Genomic DNA, 25,214 nt, shown 5'->3' on the forward strand with positions numbered 1-25,214 from the left:
TTGAAGGCGGGAGGAGAAGGAGATGACAGAGGATGAGATTCTTGTATGGCATCACCGACTCAATGGACATGAACAAGCAAGCTCCGGTAGATAATGAAGGACAGGGAAGCCTGGCATACTGTAGTCCATGGGGTCACAACGAGTCAGACACAACTGAGCGGCTGAACAACAACAACAACTAACTACAACATCTGGCAGATTGACCATCAGAGTAGGTGCTCAATACCCGTCGAATGAATGAAAGATACCTAATAAACCATGATCATACAACTGTGGATGACAACATGAGTAAGTAGGGCTGATTTATGGATAAGCTTTGTTGAGTTTTGACAGATATGTATGTCTAGGGGAGGTAGAGTAGGAGGTTGTGAAAAAGAAATGCATAACAGAGGGCACCAGCAAACAAAAAACCACAAAGGTTAGGAAGTTTAGGCTCAGTTCCCCAAACAGTGAAAGGTTAAGTTCAGCTTTTTTTTTTTTTTTTGCTTTAATTTTATTTTATTTTTAAACTTTACATAATTGTATTAGTTTTGCCAAATATCAAAATGAATCCACCACAGGTATACATGTGTTTCCAATCCTGAACCCTCCTCCCTCCTCCCTCCCCATACCATCCCTCTGGGTCGTCCCAGTGCTCTAACCCCAAACATCCAGTATCGTGCATCGAACCTGGACCGGCAACTCGTTTCATACATGATATTTTACATGTTTCAATGCCATTCTCCAAAATCTTTCCACCCTCTCCCTCTCCCACAGAGTCCATAAGACTGTTCTATACATCAGTGTCTCTTTTGCTGTCTCGTGCACAGGGTTATTGTTACCATCTTTCTAAATTCCATATATATGTGTTAGTATACTGTATTGGTGTTTTTCCTTCTGGCTTACTTCACTCTGTATAATAGGCTCCAGTTTCATCCACCTCATTAGAACTGATTCAAATAAGTTCAGCTTTTGAATAGTGAGAGATGAGACTGTAAAAAAATATGGGCTCCATGATGTTCTGTGTCTGAAAGTCAGTCTGAGGAAGTTTTAATTAATTAAGGAGGTGATAGTGAGTCATGGCTATTGAGCAGGGGTCTTCCATGATCTTTAGGATCACTTTCTTTTGGGAAACTTTTATAGCAGTACTGGGATAGGATGGATTGGAATGGGAAGAAATCTAAGGGGAGGCAGATCGGTTAGAAGGATATTATGAAGGAAGAAGCAAAGATCAGAAGTCCTGATGGTCATGTGGTTTGTCAGGCAGGAACAGATTCAAAGGATATTCGGGAAAAAGTTAATATGCAAGATCAGGCCCCAGATTGGGATGGACAGAAGTTAGAGTTGGATTCGAGGTGGAATCTGGGTGGCAAAGCATTGTCACCTCAATGAACAGCAAAAACTGAAGCCAAGAAGGTGAGCAGTTTCAGGTGAAGACAAGTGATTCTGAGATGCCAGAAGGAGATAGCAGGAAATGGGAACACTGCACTTCAGAAGACAGACTGGGGCCTGATATTTAAAGTTGGGAATCATCTGATATAAGTGATGATGATTGTGTGAATGGATAAGATGGCCAAGGAAACAGAATAAGCCCAGGAAAAAAGCCAGGAGAGGATGCTTACCCTTGGCTGGGTGAGGCAGGAAGTAAAAGCTAGGAAGTAGAAAGAGGAGCAGTCAGAGAGAGAGAAGATTAATCTGGGAAATGTGCTTCTAAGAGGACAGGAAACAGAGCTTCTAAGGAAAGAGTGGGTCAATAGAGCCAAATAGTTAGAGAACTGGAGAAGTAGAAGAATTGACAGGGGAGGGAGCTGGGCAGGGCTGCAGAGGCAAGGAATGGAGCAGGGCATGGGGAAGATGTACTTTTCCATAGCGTTTCTAATGCAAGAGTCGGGGGTACTGCTGGGATGGCTCCTACACTGTTATCATGTGGTTTCACAGAACTCAATAGATCCATCTCTTCTCAGCAGTCATTGGAAAAATGGGCCACAAGTAGGGGTACAAACCAATTTAAGAACCCTGATATCGGAAATTAATTCATGAACACTCCTGGGACTTAGCATGTCCTGAGAGCAATCAGTCAAAGATAGAATGACCATTTTTGCTAAAGCTGAAACCCCAGTACTTTGGCCACCTCATGAGAAGAGTTGACTCATTGGAAAAGACTCTGATGCTGGGAGGGATTGGGGGCAGGAGGAGAAGGGGACGCCAGAGGATGAGATGGCTGGATGGCATCACTGACTCGATGGACGTGAGTCTGAGTGAACTCCGGGAGTTGGTGATGGACAGGGAGGCCTGGCGTGCTGCGATTCATGGGGTTGCAAAGAGTCGGACATGACTGAGCGACTGAAGTGAACTGAACTGATGTGTACCAGAGCTATGGGTGGCACTGGGTAGCTCCACAGTATTAACTGAACCACCCATTCTGTTACTAATTTGAAATGCTACTTTTATCATAGAGTAAATCCCAATTGGCTTTCTATCTATACCTGGACTCTCTGTTTCATTCCATTTTGTATCAAACCTCCTGGTATTTGATTGGGATTGCCTTGTGTTCATGAATTTATTTGTGAAGAACTGACATTTTTTATACTATTCAGTCTACTAAAAAGAGGGGGGTACTTAAGCCTTCTTCTATGCCCTTTAGTGAAGATAAGTACTTTTTCATAGAGGTCCTAAGCTTGTCTTTTGAATTACCATTGTTAGTGGTATTAGTATTATTTTTTGTATTTTAAGTGTGTGTGTGGAAATAAGAAGTATGTAGGTGCTTTCTCAGATAAGCAATATGAATTTTAAAAAGCAATCTAAAGCAAATGTAAATTTTTAATAGCACCTGATCTTCACTGAGGACTTCCCAAGTGGCTCAGTGGTAAAGAATACACCTGCCAATGTAGAGATGCAAGAGACATGGGTTCGATCCCTGGGTTGGGAAGATCCCCTGGAGGAGGAAATGGCAACCCAATCCAGTATTCCTGCCAGGAAAATTCCATAGACAGAGGAACCTGGTGGGCTACAGACCATGAGGTTGCAAAGAGTGGGACATGACTGAGCGACTGAGCATGACCTTCACTGAGCTGATACACAAGTAAATAAATCATTTTGGATAATACTGTCATTAAAATAGAAAAAAAATGTCATTTATTTTACCTGTATATTGGTAGTTTTTCCTTCAATAAGACAGGATGTGACTATGTATGGTAAAATGTGGATCTGTTGAGCCCTCCCCACCCCCTGCCCTGCAAATCATGTTTATCACAGGTGTTGTCACATGGTTTGATGTAACTGGGAGTAAAGAAAGGTTTCAGTTTTATTTTTTTCTTCATCCCAGTCCTTTGAAAATTTTCAGTTTGAAGAAAAACGTAAAACTAACTAACAAATCCAGATAAGGAGTCAGCAAACTTCTACTGTAAACAGCCAGAGAGAACAGCCATAGACAATAAGTAACTGAGCCTGGTTGTGTTTTAATAAAAAAAAAAAAAAAAACCCATTAATATTTATTTATTTATTTGGCTGCACCGGGTCCTACTTGTGGCATAAGATCTTCTATCTTCATCATGGAGTCTTTAGTCATGGCATGCACACCCTGAGCTGCAGCACATGGGATCTAGTTCCCTGACCAGGGACAGAACCTGGGGCCCCCGCACTGAGAGTGTAGAGTCCTAGCCACTGCACCACCAGGGAAGCCCTTCTAACAAAACTCTACTTATAAAACAAGTGGTGAAAAAAAAAAATAAAAAAATAAAACAAGTGGTGAGCCCGTTGTGCTGCATAGGCCAGATTTGGCCCATGGCTCATGGTTTCCAGATCCCTAGTTTAGACCAGTATACTTCCAAATTTTTCATTATCGGTGCTTCGAAAAACTGAAAGCAATGTACTTGTCCCCATGGAACTAAAGACGACAGGATGCAAAGTGCTGGAGTGAACAAAACAGAGCAAAATCACCAAAATGATTTTTTATCAATACTCCCATAATGAGTCTGAGCATAGCTAGCCCTTATCGGCTTTCTGAAACACAACTGGGATCATAGTACATAAAAAATATACATACTATATTGTGGTGTGGTCACTGCTTTGAGGAGAGAGAAAGAGTTGAATGAAAAAAGAAAATAATCCTTATTAGTAATGGGAACTTTTGCTGTTACTTACCAGTCCTGTACTGCATTGAAGGATTCTTCATTTGTGATGTCATACATTAAAATAAAGCCCATGGCCCCGCGATAATAGGCTGTGGTGATAGTCCTGTATCTTTCCTGGCCTGCTGTGTCCTACAAAATAGAAACAACAGTCTCTCAGAAACTGAAGCAATACATCTTTTGGGGAGTGATTAATTATTCCCCAAATTGTCATAACAGAGAGTTTACATTGTACTTGCAATGTCTAGCTGTATATGTTTTTCAGTCTTGATTTTCCTAATCATTTTCATAGGGCAGCTCTGCAATATTATGAGAAAATCTTTTTGAGGGGTAAAGGGCTAGCTCAGAGTACCTTCTATATTTGTTCATTCCCATTAAGCAGCACCTAACTATAGAAAAAAGAAGATAGTTCATACATATCAAAATCTGTGGCTTTTTGTATAATTTAAAACCAGGGGAGTACATTAACACCATCATTATGAATTTACTGTCTATCTGCTAAATGCAAGCCTCTGTGGAGGGAAAAAAGAAATTTATGAAAAAGTGTCTGCATTTAAAAACTTGCAGTGTAGTTTCAGTTTATTCAACGGTAAAAAATGAGAATAAAAATACCTGCTTTGTATGAGTGTTTGGGTTGGACATATAAGGAGTGCCCAGTCTCCCATTAGAGAACCAGGGGGACATGCACAAAACACTGAACCTCTATTAACTTGAACCCCCTAAAGTCTAGCATGCTTTTAGGGTGACATGATATAATGTATTGGAAGTGCTTCATAGAGCCTGACACACAAAAGTGGCCAATAAACAGCAGGAACTGACTGTTATTCCTGAAGTTTGGGAAGGTTAAATCTAGCACAGGATGGCACATGGCAGCTTACAAATGCAGGTGTTCAGAACCTGCAAAAGAGCCACATGCAGCAGGGAAAACTGAGAATTAGAGGCATCCCTGAAATGACCTGTATATGTCATGGACACTGCACAGTATAGCTGAAGAAATTATTCAACTGTCTTGCCCTTTGTCTTCTTAGGATTTGGGATATCACTTATAACCCAGAGGTCCTTGGTTCCCTCTTCGCCACTTTCCCAGGAGATTGGGCTCTGATTTCTCCATCCTAGTATTCTTGGTGCTTAGCATTTTGGACAGAAATGTTACCTTCTTTCTAACTTCAGTCTGGGTCCTCTTTCCTCCCTTTTCCCAGAGATGCCTCCTTTGTAAACAAAATGAATCCTGGTTCCAAGCCCTGAAGGGAAAGCTAATGTGTTAGATGATACAAGAAGAGGTTCCTTTCACATCGAAATGAAATGTACATCTCCTGGGTCTCAAACAGATTCTCACTGGACCTGCCGTTCCTTGCTCATAGCCCCCTCCCTCTCAGATGCATACACGACGCCTCTATCTAACAGCAGGAAATTCAAGACTGCTCACAATTTTCTCCTAATTTGTGTGATGTATTCTATTTAGCCCCTGAAAATTCAGAGAAGGGTGACTAAAGAGGCTGAGGAAATCAGCAAATGATTTCAGGAGAATGTGGGGGTGTGAAATAAAGCTTGAAAATTAGCAAAGGGTATGACAGTGCATGAAGTCAGAAACAAGTATACTCGACTTGTGGAGCAGGGATAAGACTGGCCTGATTAGAGGTATTTATTAGGTAATGTTATTGAAATACGTTTCCAAAGGTAAAATGAAAAAGATTACGGTACTCAAAATAGCAAAAATGAAGCAAAACAAGCAAGGGAGGTCTTTCAGAACAAACATTTCAGAATTGGCAGAAAACAGAAAGTCTAGATTTCACCACATGAAAACCTGACCATTTCTTGATTATAGAAAACAACTCTTAAAAATAAAATTGAAATGATGTTGATCAGATAATATTTGATTATTTTTCTGTATTTTGCTTAGCATTTTATAAATATGAATGTGTAGATGTTAGCGATAACCTTGGATATCAAAAACTCCATGTAATTGGGACAAATATACAAATTTATCAGACAGAAAGTATCCAGTCTTGAGCTTATTCGGATATTCTTGGATATTCATTGGCTCTAATTCCATTAACAGTATATCCAGTTGTTAAATAAAGAGGAAAGTTAGACAATGAAATGAAATGGTGTTTAAAAAGCAAAGTATAATCAGAGATTGTGTAATATATTTTAGCTCTCTGGGAGACACAACCCCTTACAACTAGTCATCCTATTTTAAAACTTGGGCACTTTTGTCTCGGGTTCATAATTTTTCAGAATACATTATCTATAAAACTACTTTTTTTTTTTTCCCCTACTGTGAAGTAACTTTAAATAGCTTTCATTAGCTCTTGGTAAAATTGACTGAGTAGCCTTATCATCGGTTGGGGACCCCTTTCTGCTGCTTTTTCTAGACAACAGACAGCTTTCCCCTAATTTCTCATCGGAGAAAACAGCCAATATGCCTGAGCCACTGCTAAAAGGTGACCCAGACCCTCCTGTCAAGCATGTCTTCAACACGGGCACTGAATGATGTTGTGTTGAAAAACTATGACATTATCTCTTTCTTCTTGACCTCCTTCAGTGATGGCTTCCCTTTTCATAAGATGCTAATTTTATTTTGACAGTAAAGAAACCAGGTCTAGTGTTATAAAACACATCAACTTCCCACTTTGAGTGTGTTTCATCTTCAAGGGAGCAGAAATCAAGGTTGTGTTATATTATGATTGAGATGTTACAGGAAACCACTGGGTCAGACAGCCATTATGTATCAAAATTTAAAAATAGAGGGGGACAAAAACAGCTTTCAAGAAAAAAAAACCAGGAGCTTTCAGACAGCAGGTAAGTCACAGCAAGGGACAAGATCTTCCACAGGATTCTGACTTGAACCCAGAAACACAATCTAATTTGAGGTAGTTGTCACCTAAAAGCTCTCAAGGAGAATAAGAAATTGCAGCAAGTAAAGGACATGTAGTAAGAAATACAAAGAGGAAATTTCCTTTCCAGATACAAAGAAAATAAAGAGTAAAACTAAGCTAATAAACAGATGCTAAATTGGCTCTGCATTGGTTTTGAGCATTGAAAACAATTTTAGGATTCCAAACTCATTAGCACTTTCTCTCCCACTATATTAGGAAGAAAAAGGAGTCAGAAAAAAAACACCTCATTACATCTGACATTTACTAATAATGATAGAAGGTTATACTGGAAAGAAAATAACATTTATAATGTCAAGTGCCACTAATGTAATTAAATGTGAGAATCTTGAAAGGGAACTAAAATGGTACCTCTCCTCAATCTGCTCAGGAAAAGGGCTCTAAACCCTGGTTTTGCCTTGTTCCTCTTCCCAGTTGATTCTAATAACTGGAGGCACCTGCTGGTTTTCTACAACTGCAGGCTTCTGGTGATTGAAAAATCATAACTGGAAATCTTTTGCACAAAAAAATGAGGGATAAAAATATGATTGAAAAATCAAAACTTTCTTCTAAGAGAGTTAGCTTTCATTTTTCTCTCTTTTAAGGAAAAATAAAATCATTTTAGCTGGCTTAAATATTTTGATTTCTCAATCATGCTCTTAGGAATTGTTGGCTTTAATGACAAGTTTGATTAGCAAATACTTGAATACCTGTCAAGAAAAGAGCTCTATAATGGAAAACATTAGCAGTTTGATCAGTAGTAGCTAGGAGCATGCTTCAGTTCTGAATTTTGGCATTTTTGTCTGTTCTTGCCTTATGTTTTCTTTCTCTGGTGAAACATTTTCTTTTTTTAACTGCACATAGTGTATTCTCAATCACTTTGGAAGTCACACAGAGATAATGTGCAGTTTTAGACTGAGGAAATAGCTTTCATTTGTAAGATCTGGGTTATATTGTAATTCGCGTTCTTGTTTTGGTGGTTATTTCTCTCTGTATTGAATTAAACAGAAAATGGAAGTAACCATTAGTAAAGAAACATAACTCAAATAATATCACTACCATCAAAATACTTTTTATTGAGTGTCTAGACAAAGAAAAATGGATTGAAGGACAGATAATCCTGATACACAGTAAAGTAGGTCATTTTATAGGTGGAGAAATCAAATCAGAACACACTGGTGTTAACCAAAGGAAATAATATGTAATAATCCAAAGAAGAAATCAGTAGCAATGTACAGTTGGATGAGAACATTGAAACATAAGACATGAAACACATTTTATCCAGTGAACTCCGAATAGATACAAATATGTGAAACAGAATAAACATTCAGTCATTTAGCATTCAAGCAAGTAGTGATCCTTTAACTTAGACCTTGCTACCTTTTTACCTGCAGGAATTATTTTGAATTATCAAAGGAAGATTAAATTATTCTCAATATAGTATTAATGATTATTGGTTGATTGATTGATTCAATAAACAATAAGTGAATACCTATTACCAGTTACAAACTATGATAATGCTTATTAAATTGATCTATTCTAGACATATTTTTATATATTTAACAATTCTACACTTTAAAAGCACTTCATTAATCGGGATATCCTATTCCTTACATGTCTATAAAATATTAGAATATATATCATTTCTAAAGTACCAGACAGCATAGCAATTTAAAATTGTAATTGAGACCATCTCCAATTCAGAGTCACAGTTGTGGGTTGTATCATGTTCTTCCCAGAAGATATGTGAATTCCCGCCCCTAGAACCTGTGAATGGGATCTTATTTAGAAATAGGGTCTTGGCAGATGTAATCTAGTTCTGATGAGTTCATAGTGGATTATGATGGATTCTAATCCTGTGACTGGTGAAAAGAAAACAGAGACACAGAAAGGCATTTGAAGCCAGTAGCAGAGACTTGGAGTGATGTAACAACAAGCCAAGAAACATCAAAGTTTGCTGGGAAGCACGAGAAGCTAGGAGAGAGGCATGAAATGAATTCTCCCTCTGGAGCCTGAGAGAGAGCATAGCCTTGTGACACCTTAATTTAGGATTCTAGCCTCCAGAACTGTGAGGCAATACATTCCTGTTGTTTTCAGCCACCCGGTTTGTGGTACTTCATTATGGCAGCCCTAGGAAACTAATACAGTCACTGACCCCAGTTTGCAATCTGCATGATCAGGGCAAAAGCAATATAAATTGCACAGCTATCCACCTACCCCTTTACTGCTTTACAGGAGAGAAAATACAGAAGGTTAACAGTGGTCTATTGGAGAACCCTAAAATAGTCTCATGAAGATGTTATGCCAAAATGCATAACTATATTCCACTTATGAAAACTAATTCTACTCCAAAAAGCTGAGTTGATATGTCTTATGGCTTTAAAAAAGTAGATCCTACTATATATGAATACACACATATATTGTTATTAGAAGGACAGAGCACCATTCCTTGAAGTGATACATATTATATACTGCTTCATGCTGGAATTTTATCCCCACATGATTGAAGTGCTGTTACAGAAAAACCTAAAGGCATAACATACACTGAGACACTACCTTCCAAAACAACAGAAATAACAAAATGTTGATTATCATGTATTTCTTTTATGTGCTATTACTTCCCTCCCAGTTGTATTTATTTTTTTCATTTCCATAAATAGGCAGGCATAAAGCAGCACGGAACACACTCTGATGAAAATAGTAAGCAAAACAGAGAGCTTAAATATTTTATGCTCTCTTGCTGCACGTTTATTTTTGGAATAAGAACTTTTTCCTTACCGCAGGTAATCTTCCATAAAGATGAAATTTACAAACCATTTTTCCCTACTGATCTTTTACAAACAGTCACTATGAATTCATTTTCACACACTTAGTTATACAAGCATCTGTAAATCAAGCACGCATTTTAGAAGAGGGTTCTAATAATCTGGCCTCTAAATAATTCTTTGATCAATGTAGAGGTTCTTCCTAACTATTGTCCTTTATCCATCCTCTTCACACCAGCCAATTTTATTGATCAGATTTTCTCGGCATGATGTTTAACTTTGAAACACCCAATCCTTCATTTTACAATGGCATCCACTTCCAAGTAAAACCTAATAAAACAAGCCTGAGGCACAAGGATAAAACTTGACCTATTATTTCTTGGCAGTGTTGCCATGGCAATCCATCTTTTCTGGAAGAGAGGAACAGTTGTATATAGCTCTTTTATAGGGGGCCTTAGACTCTATTGTCAGTGAGACCAAAACACATCTGCCAATTGTGTGTTTCTGCTCATGAAAAGTTGGAGACACTTTTCAGATAAATGCTATTTCAATGCTCAGATGAACTCTTTTCAAGACCTTTATAAAATTTATAATCAAAACCATGTAAAGACATCTTCCTTCATTTTAAGAGCTTGTTATCTACGGATGAGTAACACAAAGGCAGAGAAAGGCACCATTTTTACTTTCTTTCTAATTAATCTTTCTGACAGTCTTCTTCCCAGTAGGATTTTGATTATGTTCAACTTTGTCAAAACCTAGGGCATAAACTTTTAAATGCAGGCAGCTCAGAGCTCTTCATCAAAATTAGTGATTGTTTTTCTTCACAGAATGCAATTCAAATGCTTCCCATCAGACCAAGTGGTCTATGTTTTAAAGGGTAATAGGCTTTTGAGTGGGATTCTTAGTGTTGGCCTAAAATTGGGAACTAAAGGTGTGTGTGTGTGTGTACATACACATACATATATGTGTGTGTGTGTGTATATATATTTATATATATATATGACTGATTTGAGTTGTATGGCAGAAACTAACACAACATTGTAAAGCAATTTTCCCCCAATTAAAAAATAAATTAACAAACTAAAATTAATTAAAAATTTTAAAAAAGCCTCCAACCATATTCCTTACAAAGGGATGGAGGTTTCACCCGCACATGTGCCAGTTGGATGGATGGATGGATGTCTGCTCAGACAATGGAACTGCTGACCTTAGGTATTTGAGAACTGAAGAGAGAGGCAGGGTGGTGGAGGGGAGGCAGTAGAGAAGTCTGACTTCCCGCAGGTTAGCATGGCTAGGTTATGTGAGTTCCCCATGGATCAGTAAACACCAGGGCAAGCAGCTGCTCTTGAGACATCTTGCCATGAACCCACCTCTGAGAAGGCTGTCTCCTGGATGAGGCGCGGGAGGCGAGGAGGATTACTACCAGAGGCAGGAGGGGCTGAATGAATGTTAAAAGGGAAAGAACCTGAACCAACCTTTCTTGTCATGGCACTGAGCAGTGCCTGAACCTCCCGCGTGAGGGAGCCAGCATTCAGATACGTGACACACGGAAGGTTACATGGGCTTAGCCGGGGAAGCCGAGTGGGAACTGTAAATCACAACTAGTTCCGGCAGAGTCATCTGCCTTACCTTTCCAGCCCTTCGCTGGTCCCTCAAGAGTAACAACTAGGAAAAAAGGAAGAACAGAAGAGGTGAAAGGGTGACTCAAATCTCTCTTCCTATTACACTACCAATGTCTGGGAATATAGCCAGATTTGAGGGAAGAATATGAGTGTTAAATTGGATATGACAAGAGGATTTTAAACTAGGATCAAAAATGCTGAGGTTTTAAAATAGACTATGTATTTTTCAGAATAGATTTAGGGTCACAGCAAAATTGAACAAAAAGCACAGAGATTTCCCATATACCCTCTGCCCCACAAGTGCATAGCCTGCTCTCCCATCATCCACACCCCCATCCTCACCAGAGCAGCACATGTGTTATAGCTGATGATGTTACACCCTCATTGACACATCGTTACCACTCACAGTCCATAGTTTACACGGGGGTTCGCTCTCCATGGTGTACATTCCATGGTTTGGACCATTTTATGATGACATTTACCCACCATTATAGAAACATCTTATCTGTGCCCTGCCTGAACTTTTTTTTTCCTTTCTTAAATAAAAGGAGAAAGACTAGAAATGGGATCTGTTCAAATTGTGGTTTAGGGATAACCACAGGACATTGGACAAAGTATCACTGAAAACAGGGTTTCTATAAAAATAATACCAGTGCATGATATTTAATACCAGCAGGTTTAGACTCTTCACCAAACTACATACCAATGAAATATAACAACATGAAGAATATGGACTTAAGAAAAGTTTTACACATTTCAAAGCACATTCCCAAATATCATTCCAATTAATTGTTTTCTCAGAGGAGACTATTTATAGATGATGGAACTGAGAAATAAAGAGGTTAGGCACAGGTTCTATGGTTTTCCTATCAATCATACAAAAATGCTGCTTTCAAATTGTTTATTGCCCACCAAATTGTAAATGTTTGTTCAAGAATCTTGATCAGATAATTATGAGAGGTTATAAAACATGTAGGAGGTCATTATAGTTCATAATTTTACTATCAATAACATCTGAACTTTAAGGGAGAGCTAGTTTTTTGAATAAAACTCAGTCTTATGTTGAAGTGTTTAGGAATGAAGTATAATGATGTCTGCAACTAACTATGAAATACATTACAGTCTTATGGACTCTGTGGGAGAGGGAGAGGGTGGGAAGATGTGGGAGAATGGCAATGAAACATGTAAAATATCATGTAGGAAACGAGTTGCCAGTCCAGGTTCGATGCATGATGCTGGATGCTTGGGGCTGGTGCACTGGGGCGGCCCAGAGGGATGGTATGGGGAGGGAGGAGGGAGGAGGGTTCGGGATGGGGAACACATGTATACCTGTGGCGGATTCATTTTGATATTTGGCAAAACTAATACAATTATGTAAAGTTTAAAAATAAAATAAAATTGGAAGAATAAAAAAAAAAAAGAAATACATTAATGAAAATAAGATGGATAAATGAATGGATAGAGGGATGGATCGACATGTGATAAAGTAAAATGGTAGAATCTAGGTTAATTGTACAATGTAAGTGATGAACATGTGTTTACCATAAAATTCTTTCAACTCCCCCCTGCCCCCCACCTCCCTGGCCAAAAGAGGTTAGGCACTGGTTCCGAGTCAAAGCAGTAGAAAATGACATGTTACATGAAAGTCCAGCTCTTCTCACACAAATCTAGTCCTCTTTCTGAATATCAGGCTGGAGACTGAAGAATTTACATTATATTTTTTCACTCAAGGTCTAGGTTTGATATTATCACTTGGATATTTAACACTTGTTCCATGTATGTGCTTTCAATCTTTGTCAGCTTCATATTTTCAAACTCCATTCACTCTTCAAGCAATTGTGCTGTGTCTAGTCCACATCTACTCTTTCAGGGCATGTTTTTCTCCTTTTTCTTTAGTCTGTGAATTTTCTTCTTAAGTTTATCTTTGCAAGCTCCTTTTTCTGTCCACCTCTTGAAGGTTTTACACAGGCTTATGATCTTCATTCTCTCTCATCATCCTGTACCGTACTATCTTCACAGTTTCAAAGGTAATCTATAAATAGCTCTGCCTCCCCTGGAAACCTTGACCACACTCTTGCTCCCCAGAATGACATTTCCATCATTGTAACACAGAGATAGCTCAAATTTATCTTGCTCAAATAAGTCAGTGCAATTCTCTTAAATTTATTATGTCACTAGCATTTTAAATCTTTTAATCACAACATCAAACTCACAGATATTCTCCTCAGAATTTGGCCTATAAATACTAAATACATTTTTGTTGGAGAAAAAAAAACCAACAGCTATAGCTTAGCAGAGTATCCTATTGGGAGTCAGCTTTTGGCTGAATATTTGGCACTTGTGTGAACTTGGTTATCTCAGTGGCCTCTCTGGGCTCTGATGTCCTCATTTGTAAATGAGGAAGTAAATTTCTAAGTCTTGTTCCAGCTCTCAAGTCACAGAATGTCTTTAAATACATTTTCCCCTCTAACAGGATTTTTGGTCTAGTGCATCAGTATCATTTTACTGGTGAAATCTGTCTATTAATATTTACTCTAGTTACCAACATCTTTGCATGGTGGTGGTGGCTTAGTTGCTATGTCATGTCTGACTCCTGTGACCCCATGGTCTGTAGTCTGCCAGGCTCCTCTGTCCCTGGGACTCTCCAGGCAAGAATACTGGAGTGGGTTGCCATTTCCTTCTCCAGGATATCTTCCCGACCCAGGAATTGAACCCAGTCTCCCGCATCGCAGGGAGATTCTTTACTGACTGAGCTATGAGGGAAGCCCAAAATATTTGCATAGATGTTTCCTATCTTATGATATTTGTGTTGATTTTCCTATATTTCTTTCTGTTCAGTTCCTGCTTTTTCTTTGGTTGAATGCTTTTCATTTTTTCCCTAATTTTATTCTTCTCTTTATTAGTTTGGAGGTTATACCTGTTATATGAAGTGATTTTCTCAAATTTCAAAATATATGTTCAAAAAAATTAATTACATATTTATTTCCCCAAATTCAAGTATTTAGAATAATGTCATTCATTCTTTCCCATTGTACATAATAATATGTACAGTGGTCCATATTCTAATTATATCTTGACTTTTTACTCCCTATATTAGACATTATTATGTTTTACATAGACATTATTCACTTATATTTATTTTCCAGTTTCCCTGCTCACAATTTTTTTCTTACTGAAACTATCCTTTCATATTTCTGAAATGCACTCTTCAGAAATCTCACTAAAAGTCTTTTGGTAGTAAACATTCTCTTCCTGCATGTCTGAATATGTATTTATTGAAATTATTCATGAATAATGTTCAAAAAATATATATTACTGGGTATAAATTCTAGTTATACTTTGTTCTTTTTTTTTTTACTTTTTTTTTTACTTTATTTGTTCTTTATGGCATTATGCTAAGGTGTATTGACTTCAGTTGACATTTAAAAATATGCTATCAGTCTAATCACTGTTCTATTTTAGGTAAACTCTCTTCTCTGAAGCTGTAAGTTTCCTTCATCTTTGGAGGTTTTCATGATGTGGCTACACTTACAATTCTTTTATCTATGTTGCTTCAGGTTCACTGTGATCCCCTATTTTGAGAATTCTTGTCTTTCAAAATTTTAGAAAAAAATCCAGTCACTGTTATTCAAACTGCTTTTCTCCCATTCTTCCCCCACCCCCTTTACTTTGGACTTACAATTAGATAAACAATTAGACAGATAAATAGGGTGACCCCACAGCCTGGGCTGGCCAGGAATATCCCAGGGTATGCCCTGTGGTAGATCAGTGAACACTTAAATAATGAATTTATTGACCCAAAAGTCTTCTAGAACTTTTTCAATTTAATTCATATTTGAAACCATGTCTGGATCAATAAAACAAGTTCATAGTTTCTGACATGGTTGCTGTCAGTTCTTAGGAGTTTGAAGAAAGGTCTGAAACAGTTCTAAAGGTCAGCTGAGTCATACGCTGTAAAACTTGTTAGTTTTAAAATGAAAGCAGAACTGGGTATAAAATATACAGCTGCTGCATGAGTCTGCCTCGGGAAGAGGAGTGTTTCTGTGCCTCCTGAGGCCTCTGTTCTCTTAAATCTTCACATTAGCCATTCAGCTCATTTTTTTCTCTAATCAGCTTTCTTTTGCTACCTGTGCTGAGGAAGGGACGTGTCACTCATTGCAGGTCAAGATCATAGGCTGGCATCTGACTCACTGAAGTGTTTCATTTGATTAACACAGTCATTAAAAACTTTCAAGCCAACATTTAAAAATGTGGAGGTTTTTACACAAAAGCCTAGACTTCCAATTTCTTTTGAAAAATGCAAAAAGCTGGTAACAAATTGCTGTATGGCCACTGAGGCTGAAGCTGGTAGCAGCTGCCTCTCTTACATGCTCATCTGCCCTTCTCTCCTTCCTGATGTTGCCCGTTCCCTAAGGAACTCATGTTTGAGCTCACTCCCCACCTACCACCCTAAGTACTTCTGTTTGTTCTCTGTACTAAACCATCCTATGTCTTCCTTTAACCCCAAGGATGAAGCCCAAATTCCTTAGGCTCTTTTTCATTTGACCCCATCATCCCTTTCCAATTTTGTCTTTACACTATCGTATGTGTTTATTCTTCCTTTTGTTCCTTTTGTATCAGAATTTGACCAAGTTTCTCAACTCCTTCCTATGGTTTTCTGACTTCTGTGTCTTCTTGTGTGTTCATGCCTCCACATGCTTGTCCTCTTGATCTTGTGTTTATCTTCGGTAGAATTCAAGTATATCTTTTTTAAAAAGTCTTATCAAATAGCTGTTCTTCTTATTCTTCTAGACTGTCTTAACCAAAGACTAAAACTTGTTCTTAACTTAGCCTAGGCAATTTAGTGCCTAGGTGAAATTTACATTTGGTGGTCAAGATTTATACAAGGAAAAAGTCAGGTTGTCTTAACAAATCAATATTCTGTCTTCAGAATATTGAGGGTTAACTTCTTATTCAGGGTTAACTTCTTACTGAAAACTATTCCAACAGTGTAAATCTATATTCCTAACATTGTGGTGGGTACTGAGAAAAATATAAAATATGCACACATGTGATATAATCTCTAAATTAAAAAAATTACATTTCCCACAAACTGGCAAAATAAAGCACACAAAGTGATCTGAGCCCTGGCCATATTAGCAGTGTTTATCGTATGATGTGTACAATATGTGCTAGAGGAATCAAAGAAGGGATAGACTGAAATGTGCTGTAAATGACTCCAGGAAAAGGTAAGGCAGGTCCTCAGGGATGGGTAGGTTTTGAAGGGCAGAGGAAAGGTGGTTAGCAGACTCAACCACAGCGGGGATCATGGAAAGACCACAGAAGTGACAGGGAGGGAAGAGAGTGGCATTGCTGTTTATTCTTTATTTGTACCTACCTCAATCTCCCTGAAGGGATTGAAACAATGTCTGTTGTTATGTATTTCACAAGGCTTTTGTTTGGCATCTGAAAATTTACCAGGCCCTGCAAATGGAGAATATGATTCCCTACTCCCCTTTAAACTATAGTATCTGGTTTGGGAGACTGAGAACAGATCTATTTCTTCTAGAGCATGGAAGAAAGAAAATGTAACCTATGACTCAGTAACAGGTGGACTAAGTAAATAAACCTCTCTGAATTTTCATTTTCAAGCAAAAATGTGGATAATATTATCTACCTATATACCTTTTCATGGTTGTTGTAAGGATTGAATAAACACATTGTAGGGTTTCTTGCACATACTGGGTGCTCAATAAATGGGAACTTTTTTCTTTTCTTTTTTTCAAGAAGCAGCAATATGTAGAGGAAAGAATAAGGTCTTGGTGTTAGAACAACTGGGTTCCTACCCTGGCTCTTAGACTCACCTGCTGAGAGACTTGAGAAATATCACTTAATCATGGATGTCACGAGAGAATATCATACTGAGTAAAGTAAGTCAGACAGAGAAGGGGATATACTGTAAAACATCCCTTATATGTGGAATCTACAAAGAAATGATACAAATGAATTTACTCACAAAATGGAAACAGACTTAGAGAATGAACTTACAGTTGCCTTAAACTGCTGAAATGGGGAAGGATGGAGGAAAGGGATAGTTAGGGAGTTTGTATATACTGCTGTGTTTAAAATGGATAACCAACAAGGATCTGCTACAGCACACGGAACTCTGCTCAGTGTTATATGACAGCCTGGATGGGAGGGGAGTGTGGGGGCAAACGCACACTTGTACGTGTATGGCTGAGTTCCTTTGCTGTTCACCTAAAACTGTCACAGTGCTGTTAATTCGGTATATTCCAATACAAAATAAAAAAGTTTTTTTTTTTTTAAAGAAAGAAAGATCACCTAATCTCTCTGAGAATCAGCTTCCCGATTTCTAAAATGAAATCAGTAACTAATATTAAGTTGAGCTGCAAGCTGCAAATGACAAACATTCTCTGTAAGCTGTATAATGCTATAGGTAACATCATTATTATTGAACCTGTTAAGGATAGTAAAGGGTTGAAGCATGTTAAATTCCATTAGAAAGTGTTTGTTTAAATGCAACTGGATTCCTCAGTAGAACATTGTTCCTTATTTTTCCCATCTCCCAGAGCAGAGAGAAAATAAAGGTAGTTGTCCTTTAGAATCACTCAGAATGTACATACCCTCATTTTCTCTTTCTACACTTCTTTACATAAAAAAGGAATGGAATTCAAAGGTGAAATACACAATTAAATTATCATGACAATTACTTGATTACAGATCTCTTTAAGATCTGCACAGTCGTACTTTCTATGATTGTTTTGACCTGCTTTGAGACCAAAGGCCTAATGAATAACAATGGTGGTTCAAGGTTAGAAGAGGGACTCCCACAATTCAAACTGCTACTCACTGTGGTTGATAAAACTCATTGAACGGTAAGTACTACGTCCAACAAATAAGTCTCAAAACATACGTAGGAGACACGGGGAAATGAAAATGCAGAAACCAGATGCTAGAGAAACGGGAGTTGCTGGAGCATCTTACTATGTGCTCTGAGTCCAGAGAGAGAAAGCTCACAGCAGGCACCTGGCTGTGCAACAGGCCTGGGCAACCAGAGGATAAAGTGACTGGCTCTGGAAGGTGCACTGGAAGGCCAGGGAGATACATACTTCGGAAAGGCTTCTTGACTTGACCAGAACCAGTTCTACTATAAAAAATAGCAAGTATTTCTCCTTCTGAAGTGGGTCTAATATATTTTTTCTTTATATATAACCTTCATCTTAAATAATTTAACATATATAATGAAATGATATTATATCCAAATGAAACATCTAAACATCAAGGCAATCCTGAGTGGTTGACTATTATTTTGACAGTTGTTAAGTCTAGAAAATAGTAAGCTCATTGCCTGGCATGGGGCATTTTCATGTGTGGCCTTGTGACCTCACCTTCCTGTGTGAGATTATGCAGTATCAAATTTTATAAGGCATAAAGCTATCAGATTTTATAAGGGTCTCCTAAGATGAATGGTAACTACAAATAAGCCTTGCAGGTTACATAGCTAAGTAGATACAAACCCTGGCTTTTTGCCTACATTTTTGGTTATGATGAAACCATCAAAAAGTAGCTTCATTGCTATTTAAGCAATTTTCTCCTTTCTGTTCAGTTCTGAACAGACACCCACATACAGCTGAGTCTGGGGCTTGGCTTCATAATTGTAGGAAATAAAATCGGAGGCAGAGGTCAGAGGCCAGCTACAAAGACGATTACAGGGTTAAAGAGAGATGTGCCCATGGGGAGCAACTGAAGGAGCTTTATTAAGCCTCAGGAGTCTGATGTGTGACTTCCTACGAACTTTGAGTGTTTAAAAGTCTTTGTGATAGAGCATGGGAGGTGGTTATTCTTTTATAAATCTTCATTCAAGACAGAACTGGACTTAATGGTGGGGGGTGGGAAATGGGGCCTGGACACTGACTATAGGGATTGGGAAAGCTGGAAAGGCAGACATCCTGTCTTAAGGGCTGGGCTGTGAGTTGTACAGTGTCCACTGGGGAGTTAGAGGGGCCAGTCAGGAGAGGAGAGAGCTCTGGGGGCACTCCAAGCCCCTTTAACCCTGTTATTAAGGATGCTGCTTTTGAAAGGGATAAAACCTGACCACAGAGCTAAAAGAAAAATCTAAAAGAGAGGCCAAATTTATATTAAAACATGATACAATCTAAACCTAGAATAAGATCTATAGAGTTTATTCAACCTGAGTGCTATTTAGGGGTGAAATCTTCTACTAAGTCAGAAAAAGCACATTTCTAGGAGTCCGTACAAATAAATCAACCACATTATTTTCAGAGCAAATAAAATAGGACCTGTACTGAACTGTATGAATGAGGACACAGATAGGCAGATTTATACTGCATAGTACAGAAAACAGTCAAATGTTAGCAATTTACACTTAAGAAGCAAAATAAGCTAGGATGAAGAAAATCATTATTGACAAGAAATAAAACCCATGCATAAAGCAACATTTAGTTTTTTCTTAGTAAAAAGTTACCAAAATCACTGTGTTACAAATAGATCAAATAGACCTAAATCATTTGCCAAACAATCTGGCAGCCCATAACAGCATTTCCCCCAGATTTAAATTTTACTCACAACATGGCTGCTGGCATGAGAAGCCTGAAAGAGCATTCGTATTCCAACTATAATTCAAATTTCTACTTTTGATGCAGAAAGTTCTTTTACAACTTGTGTGCCTGACAAGTATATCTTTCTTACCATGTCAACAAACTCTACTGCTTGAATAACTTGATAGCAGAGTCAGAGAGCAGATGCACTGGCATCCACTGATCCTTCTCCTACAGGAAAGACAGAAACTTCTCCAGCTGGGTACCACCCAGCTGGAGGATGCCAGGCCTGAGGATCATGCTGTGCTAATAAGGTCAAGGTCTGATCTCTGTGTGTCTTCATTCTGCCCGATTACATGCTCAACCTGGCGTGTTATTTCACAAAGATGAGAGGCAGGCGGATGGGCAAGGGTGTAAGGCTGAATTCGCACAGGTCCATCATCCTTCATAAAAAGACAAATGAATGATGCTTAGCACCCAGAGACAACTCTAAGCTACTGCTAAGGAACTTGACCGCATGGGGCTGAGTATCTCCCCTTTTGGAACCGACAACAACAAATTCTGATGCTGAGTGTTGGCTTGAGGGACAAATACGATGGAGAGTTACCTCTCACCTTCAGGGAAATTCTAGAAGACCTATTCCTTCCCATTGGCCTATTTATTTAAAAACTGGCATTTGGTCATTTGACACAGTGCCAAACTCCAGTTCTCCTTTGGTCAATTTGATGGTGGAGTCTGGGCAGGGGCACTACTCCCAAGGAACCCTTGGTCATTCTGATGCTGGTGGTTTGACTAATACTGAATCCTGTGACTCTGGGGTTAGGTGACCAGGGCTCACAATGTGGCTCCATCACATACTCGCTGTGTGACTCTAGAAAAATCAGCTCATCTCATCTCTCATCTCTTGTTAGTTTCCTCAACTGTAAAATGGGATCATGATAGATTACCTCTCAAGTCTGTTTTGGAGATTAAATGAGCTAACTCAGGCAATTTGTTTAGCATAGGAGATCAGACTAGGAAGTGAACAATACATGGTAGTTATTGTAACTTCCAAATACTCTTTCATTTAAAATTTTTTCTTTCTTACGTGAAATGTTTTATATATCAATATTTTTCATCCTTGCAGTTTCAGTTTTTTAAGTCATTGTAGAATATATAAATAATGCATATGCCATATACTGTATGTATAAAATACTATATATATGTGATTATTGGTATGATAGATCTAATTTTGGATGTCAATGTTTTTCAAAGATCTGACTACAAACCACTGTTAGTCCTTCTTATTTAAATAAAGTGGTGAGTGACCAGGAAGTAAAGATGTCTAACACATTGTCATTCTTTGCTAAAATATGATCTTTTTTTTCCTCAAGTGGAAACGAAATAAATAACTGATACAGTCTTCCAATTTTTTTGAGGTGGACAGGCAAAAGTCTCTGAGCTTTAAAATTTTTTTCTGTCGAAATACCTACTTCAATATAAAGTGTCCAAGGCAATTTAAAAAGCAAATAGAGACAAGCCAATAAAAATTAGAAACCGCCATAGAAAGAAAAGCAAACAAATAATGACTGAAATGCTGCTTGGACCTTTATCCAAGCTGGTTTTTTAAAAAATATGAATACTCTTTGCCTCAATGTTCCAAATGATTGGAGATGTACGGATTTTGGTCAAAATAGAGAAAGTTACTAAAAAAGAAAGGGGTTGCCTCATGAATTGGTAAGCATTTCATCACAGGACATGTTTGAGCATAGGCTGGGTGAGCAAAGTTAAGGATGCTGTAGAAGAGAGTCATGCACTCTATAAGGCGTTAGACTACAGAACGAGATTCTAAAAGGAGAATGATAGATGGTGTCCAAGTTGTGGAAACTGGGTATTGGAAGGTTCATGATTTTGATAGCAATAAATAAGTAAAGATGTTACTAAACATCTGTGGAAAGACAAGGAGCTCAGATTTTGGATGTATCTTATTTTAGCTGTAGGTGGAAACTCCTTAGCAGAGAAGTTCTAAAACCCAATAAATAGTTATGTCCTCATTATATTAAAAATATATTTTTTCACCTAATAAATCTTTTTGTTTACTGATTTTCTGCTTTTCCTATCATACAAATTTCAGTGAGTATGGAAGAATGGTCATTTATCTGTAAATAAAGATATAAATTTAGGATGGTAAAAGCATCCTAAAGGTGAAAACTATGTTTATCTGGAAGGTATCCAAACTCTCTCTTTCCAAGATCATTGTCGCACAACTTGTAGCTGACACTGACTGATTTCTCCTCTGTGACAGAGTAAAGCTTACCATCCAATGTGGCCACAATAAGCTACTCCTTAGGCAAAAAAAAAAAAAAAAAGAGTTTCCAGTTTTGGTATTTCCTTTATACTTATTACTAGATCACTCAGTGGCTACTGGCACTAGATTACTTTCACATGTATTTTTTAAAAATTGACCTCAACTATCCCCTAAATCCGGAGAAGGCAATGGCACCCCACTCCAGTACTTTTGTCTAGAAAATCCCATGGACAGAGGAGCCTGGTAGGCTGCAGTCCATGGGGTCGCTAGAGTCGGACACGACTGAGCGACTTCACTTTCACTTTTCACTTTCATGCATTGGAGAAGGAAATGGCAACCCACTCCAGTGTTCTTGCCTGGAGAATCCCAGGGACGGGGGAGCCTGGTGGGCTGCCGTCTATGGGGTCGCACAGAGTTGGACACGACTGAAACGACGCAGCAGCAGCGGCAGCAGCATCCCCTAAATCATCAGAGAAACATCACGAGTTCTAAAGTCACAGTTTTACATTGGAGGCACCAACAATGTAATATCCAGTCTCTCCAATGATTAAGTGAACTACAAAGCCACTGGGCAACGTGAAAATAAGAGGAGTTGGGCTGGTCAACATAAAATCAAATGCATCCCTAATCTCCCAGTCATATGAAGATGGATACTTCAGGCATAAGCACATTAACATGTAAAATTTAATTTGCTCCACTTCCAGAAACAAGTTAAATTAGGTTAGGAACCAGAGGGCCTCTTTTCAGAGAGGAAGAGAGGGAGGATAGATAGAGGAAATCAGAGCAAGTGGAGAGAGGGGAACAGAAATGCTTAAGAACAAGTCATTTTATTCAGAGTCCTTTTAAGAGCAAGCTTGGGTGTCATCATGTAGTTCTATGCCATAAACCCAGTTCCAGGAGACTTACACTCCCTCCAAAAGAAGGTTTCTCTTTAACTATATAATATTCATTGAAACACACATTGGTTTTATCTTGGTTTTGAATTTGAGTGCCTCTTGCCTCCTTTCCTAATAAATAAAATATCCAAATGCCACAAGGTCAAGCACATCATCAAACACTTTAAGAATTTATAAAAGAAGGCAAATTCCTTGTAGATTACCAGTAATTCCCTCTAACAGTGATATTGCAAGACTTCTGACCATTAGACAGAAGACTAGTTCACATTTGGACCAATCACTTATCTGTATCTTTTTGTTGTTGTTTAGTCGCTAAGTCCTATCCGACTCCTTTGCAACCCCATGGACTGTAGCCCACCAGGTTCCTCTGTCCATGGGATTTTCCAGGCAAGGATACTGGAGTGGGTTGCCACTTCCTTCTCCACGGGATCTTCCCAAATCTGGGATGGAACCTGCATCTCCTGTACTGACAGGTTGATTCTTTACCACTGAGTCATTGAGGAATACTAGCCCCTTATCTCTATCTGCTGAAATAAAATTCACTTCTGAGAAGCTATTTTATTCCTAAAGGCCAAGGTTGCTTTGCTTACTTTCAAAATGAGAACTTAAAAATACTCTATGTGATGTACAATTATTTCATTAGTCTGTTGTTTATTTAAAAGTACTTTAAGAGTAGAGATTTCCTTAAGAAATATCTAACATATAATATGATGTCATAAATAACCAGACATTTAGAAAATCATTATTAAAGGCTGAGGGGAAAAGCAAAGGATCACAGTGATGGTCAGAAACAATAAATTATGTTCTCATTTGCTTTGATGAACTTGGTTCTGAATATAACAGTATATTGTCACTCACTTTGAACCTACCATCCATGAAATGAAGCAAAGGGAAATGCATACAGTTAGCTACTTGCTTGAAATCCTCTCTGATTTGGTAACATAGGTTTCTTATGGTGTTGATTAATGGTGAGCAGAACACTGTCCAACAAATCAGCTGTCCCATTGTTGAGCAAGGGGACCACCTCTCCTAACCCCAACTGGAGCTAAATATCCAGTTGGAGAGTGACTGAAGGTATAGCAATGAAAAAGACAAACAGCTAGCTCCCCTTTTGACTTCTGAAAAGCTGGCAACCAAAATAATTCTGACAAAATAAAAGTCATTTTACCGTTCATCATACTTCCCCGTGTTTGCAGTTTTGAAATGGAAGAGAATTTCAGCACCAAAAACATTCAGCACAGACCATTTGTGTGGCATTTTTGTTTTTAGTTTTTGGTTTTTCATCTAGTCTCTTGACAAGTTTAATGTTTACCACAAATACTGTTGTCTAGCATCGTGATACTGTGACTTGGATCTCCAGGACCTATTTATCCACCAGCTGCCAGTTTACACCCTTAGACAACATCTCTCCAATTCTCCCACCTCCCAGTCCCTGGTAGCTACCATTTATTTCCCTGTTTCTATGAATTTGGCTTTTCTAGACTCCACATATAAGTGATACCATACAATATCTATATAGCATTGTTTCTGTATATCTTATAAGGTTCTCAGTGCTTTCAAGAATTCTGTGCTTGAGCTTATTTTCAGCTATTTAGATTACTTTTCACCTCACTAAACAAGGAACATTTTTTTCCTGTTCTGGAAATAGAGATATCTATACAGTTTATTTTATCAGAATTCTTTAATTTAGAGTCTCTCTGCTTCCTCTTATCTGAGTTCACCAGCAGGCAAACTTAAGAATTATGGACCACAGATTACATGCAGTATGCAGTTAACAAAGGGGATTTCATGGCTCTGCAGTTTTCATAATTACATTAAAGCCAGGCATGTTTCTCTTTAAACACCAAAATGTGTCTTTATAAAGAAATTGGGTTTCAGGATTTGTCATTAGAAAAGTAAATAAGCAAGGATTAAAATGGCATTTACCATGAGGAAATAGTAGCCCAGGAGCTACAGTAAAGTACACTCCAATCTGCATAAGGAAAGAGCTTCAGAGCTGGAGTCAGAGGTTCTTTCTGGGTAACAGGCTCGGCTCTCCCACAAACCAGCTCTGAGCCTTCAGGAAGGTCACTTCATCTTTTAGTTTCCTCATTTGTATAGG

General features: G+C 38.3%; 1 protein-coding gene across 2 annotated transcripts in view; it reads right to left on the reverse strand.

Annotated features, from left to right (window-relative positions):
- RAB3C (RAB3C, member RAS oncogene family) overlaps positions 1–25,214 on the reverse strand; it is a 292,748-nt gene that overhangs the window by 144,937 nt on the left and 122,597 nt on the right. For both annotated transcript variants that reach the window (XM_061393470.1, XM_061393469.1), the window contains exon 3: positions 4,123–4,241. In XM_061393470.1, coding sequence (XP_061249454.1) covers positions 4,123–4,241 — 119 coding nt within the window. The remainder of the gene's footprint in view (positions 1–4,122; positions 4,242–25,214) is intronic.

The sequence above is a fragment of the Bos javanicus genome, chromosome 20, assembly GCF_032452875.1.
Source record: "Bos javanicus breed banteng chromosome 20, ARS-OSU_banteng_1.0, whole genome shotgun sequence".
In the NCBI taxonomy this organism is placed as follows: Eukaryota; Metazoa; Chordata; class Mammalia; order Artiodactyla; family Bovidae; genus Bos; species Bos javanicus.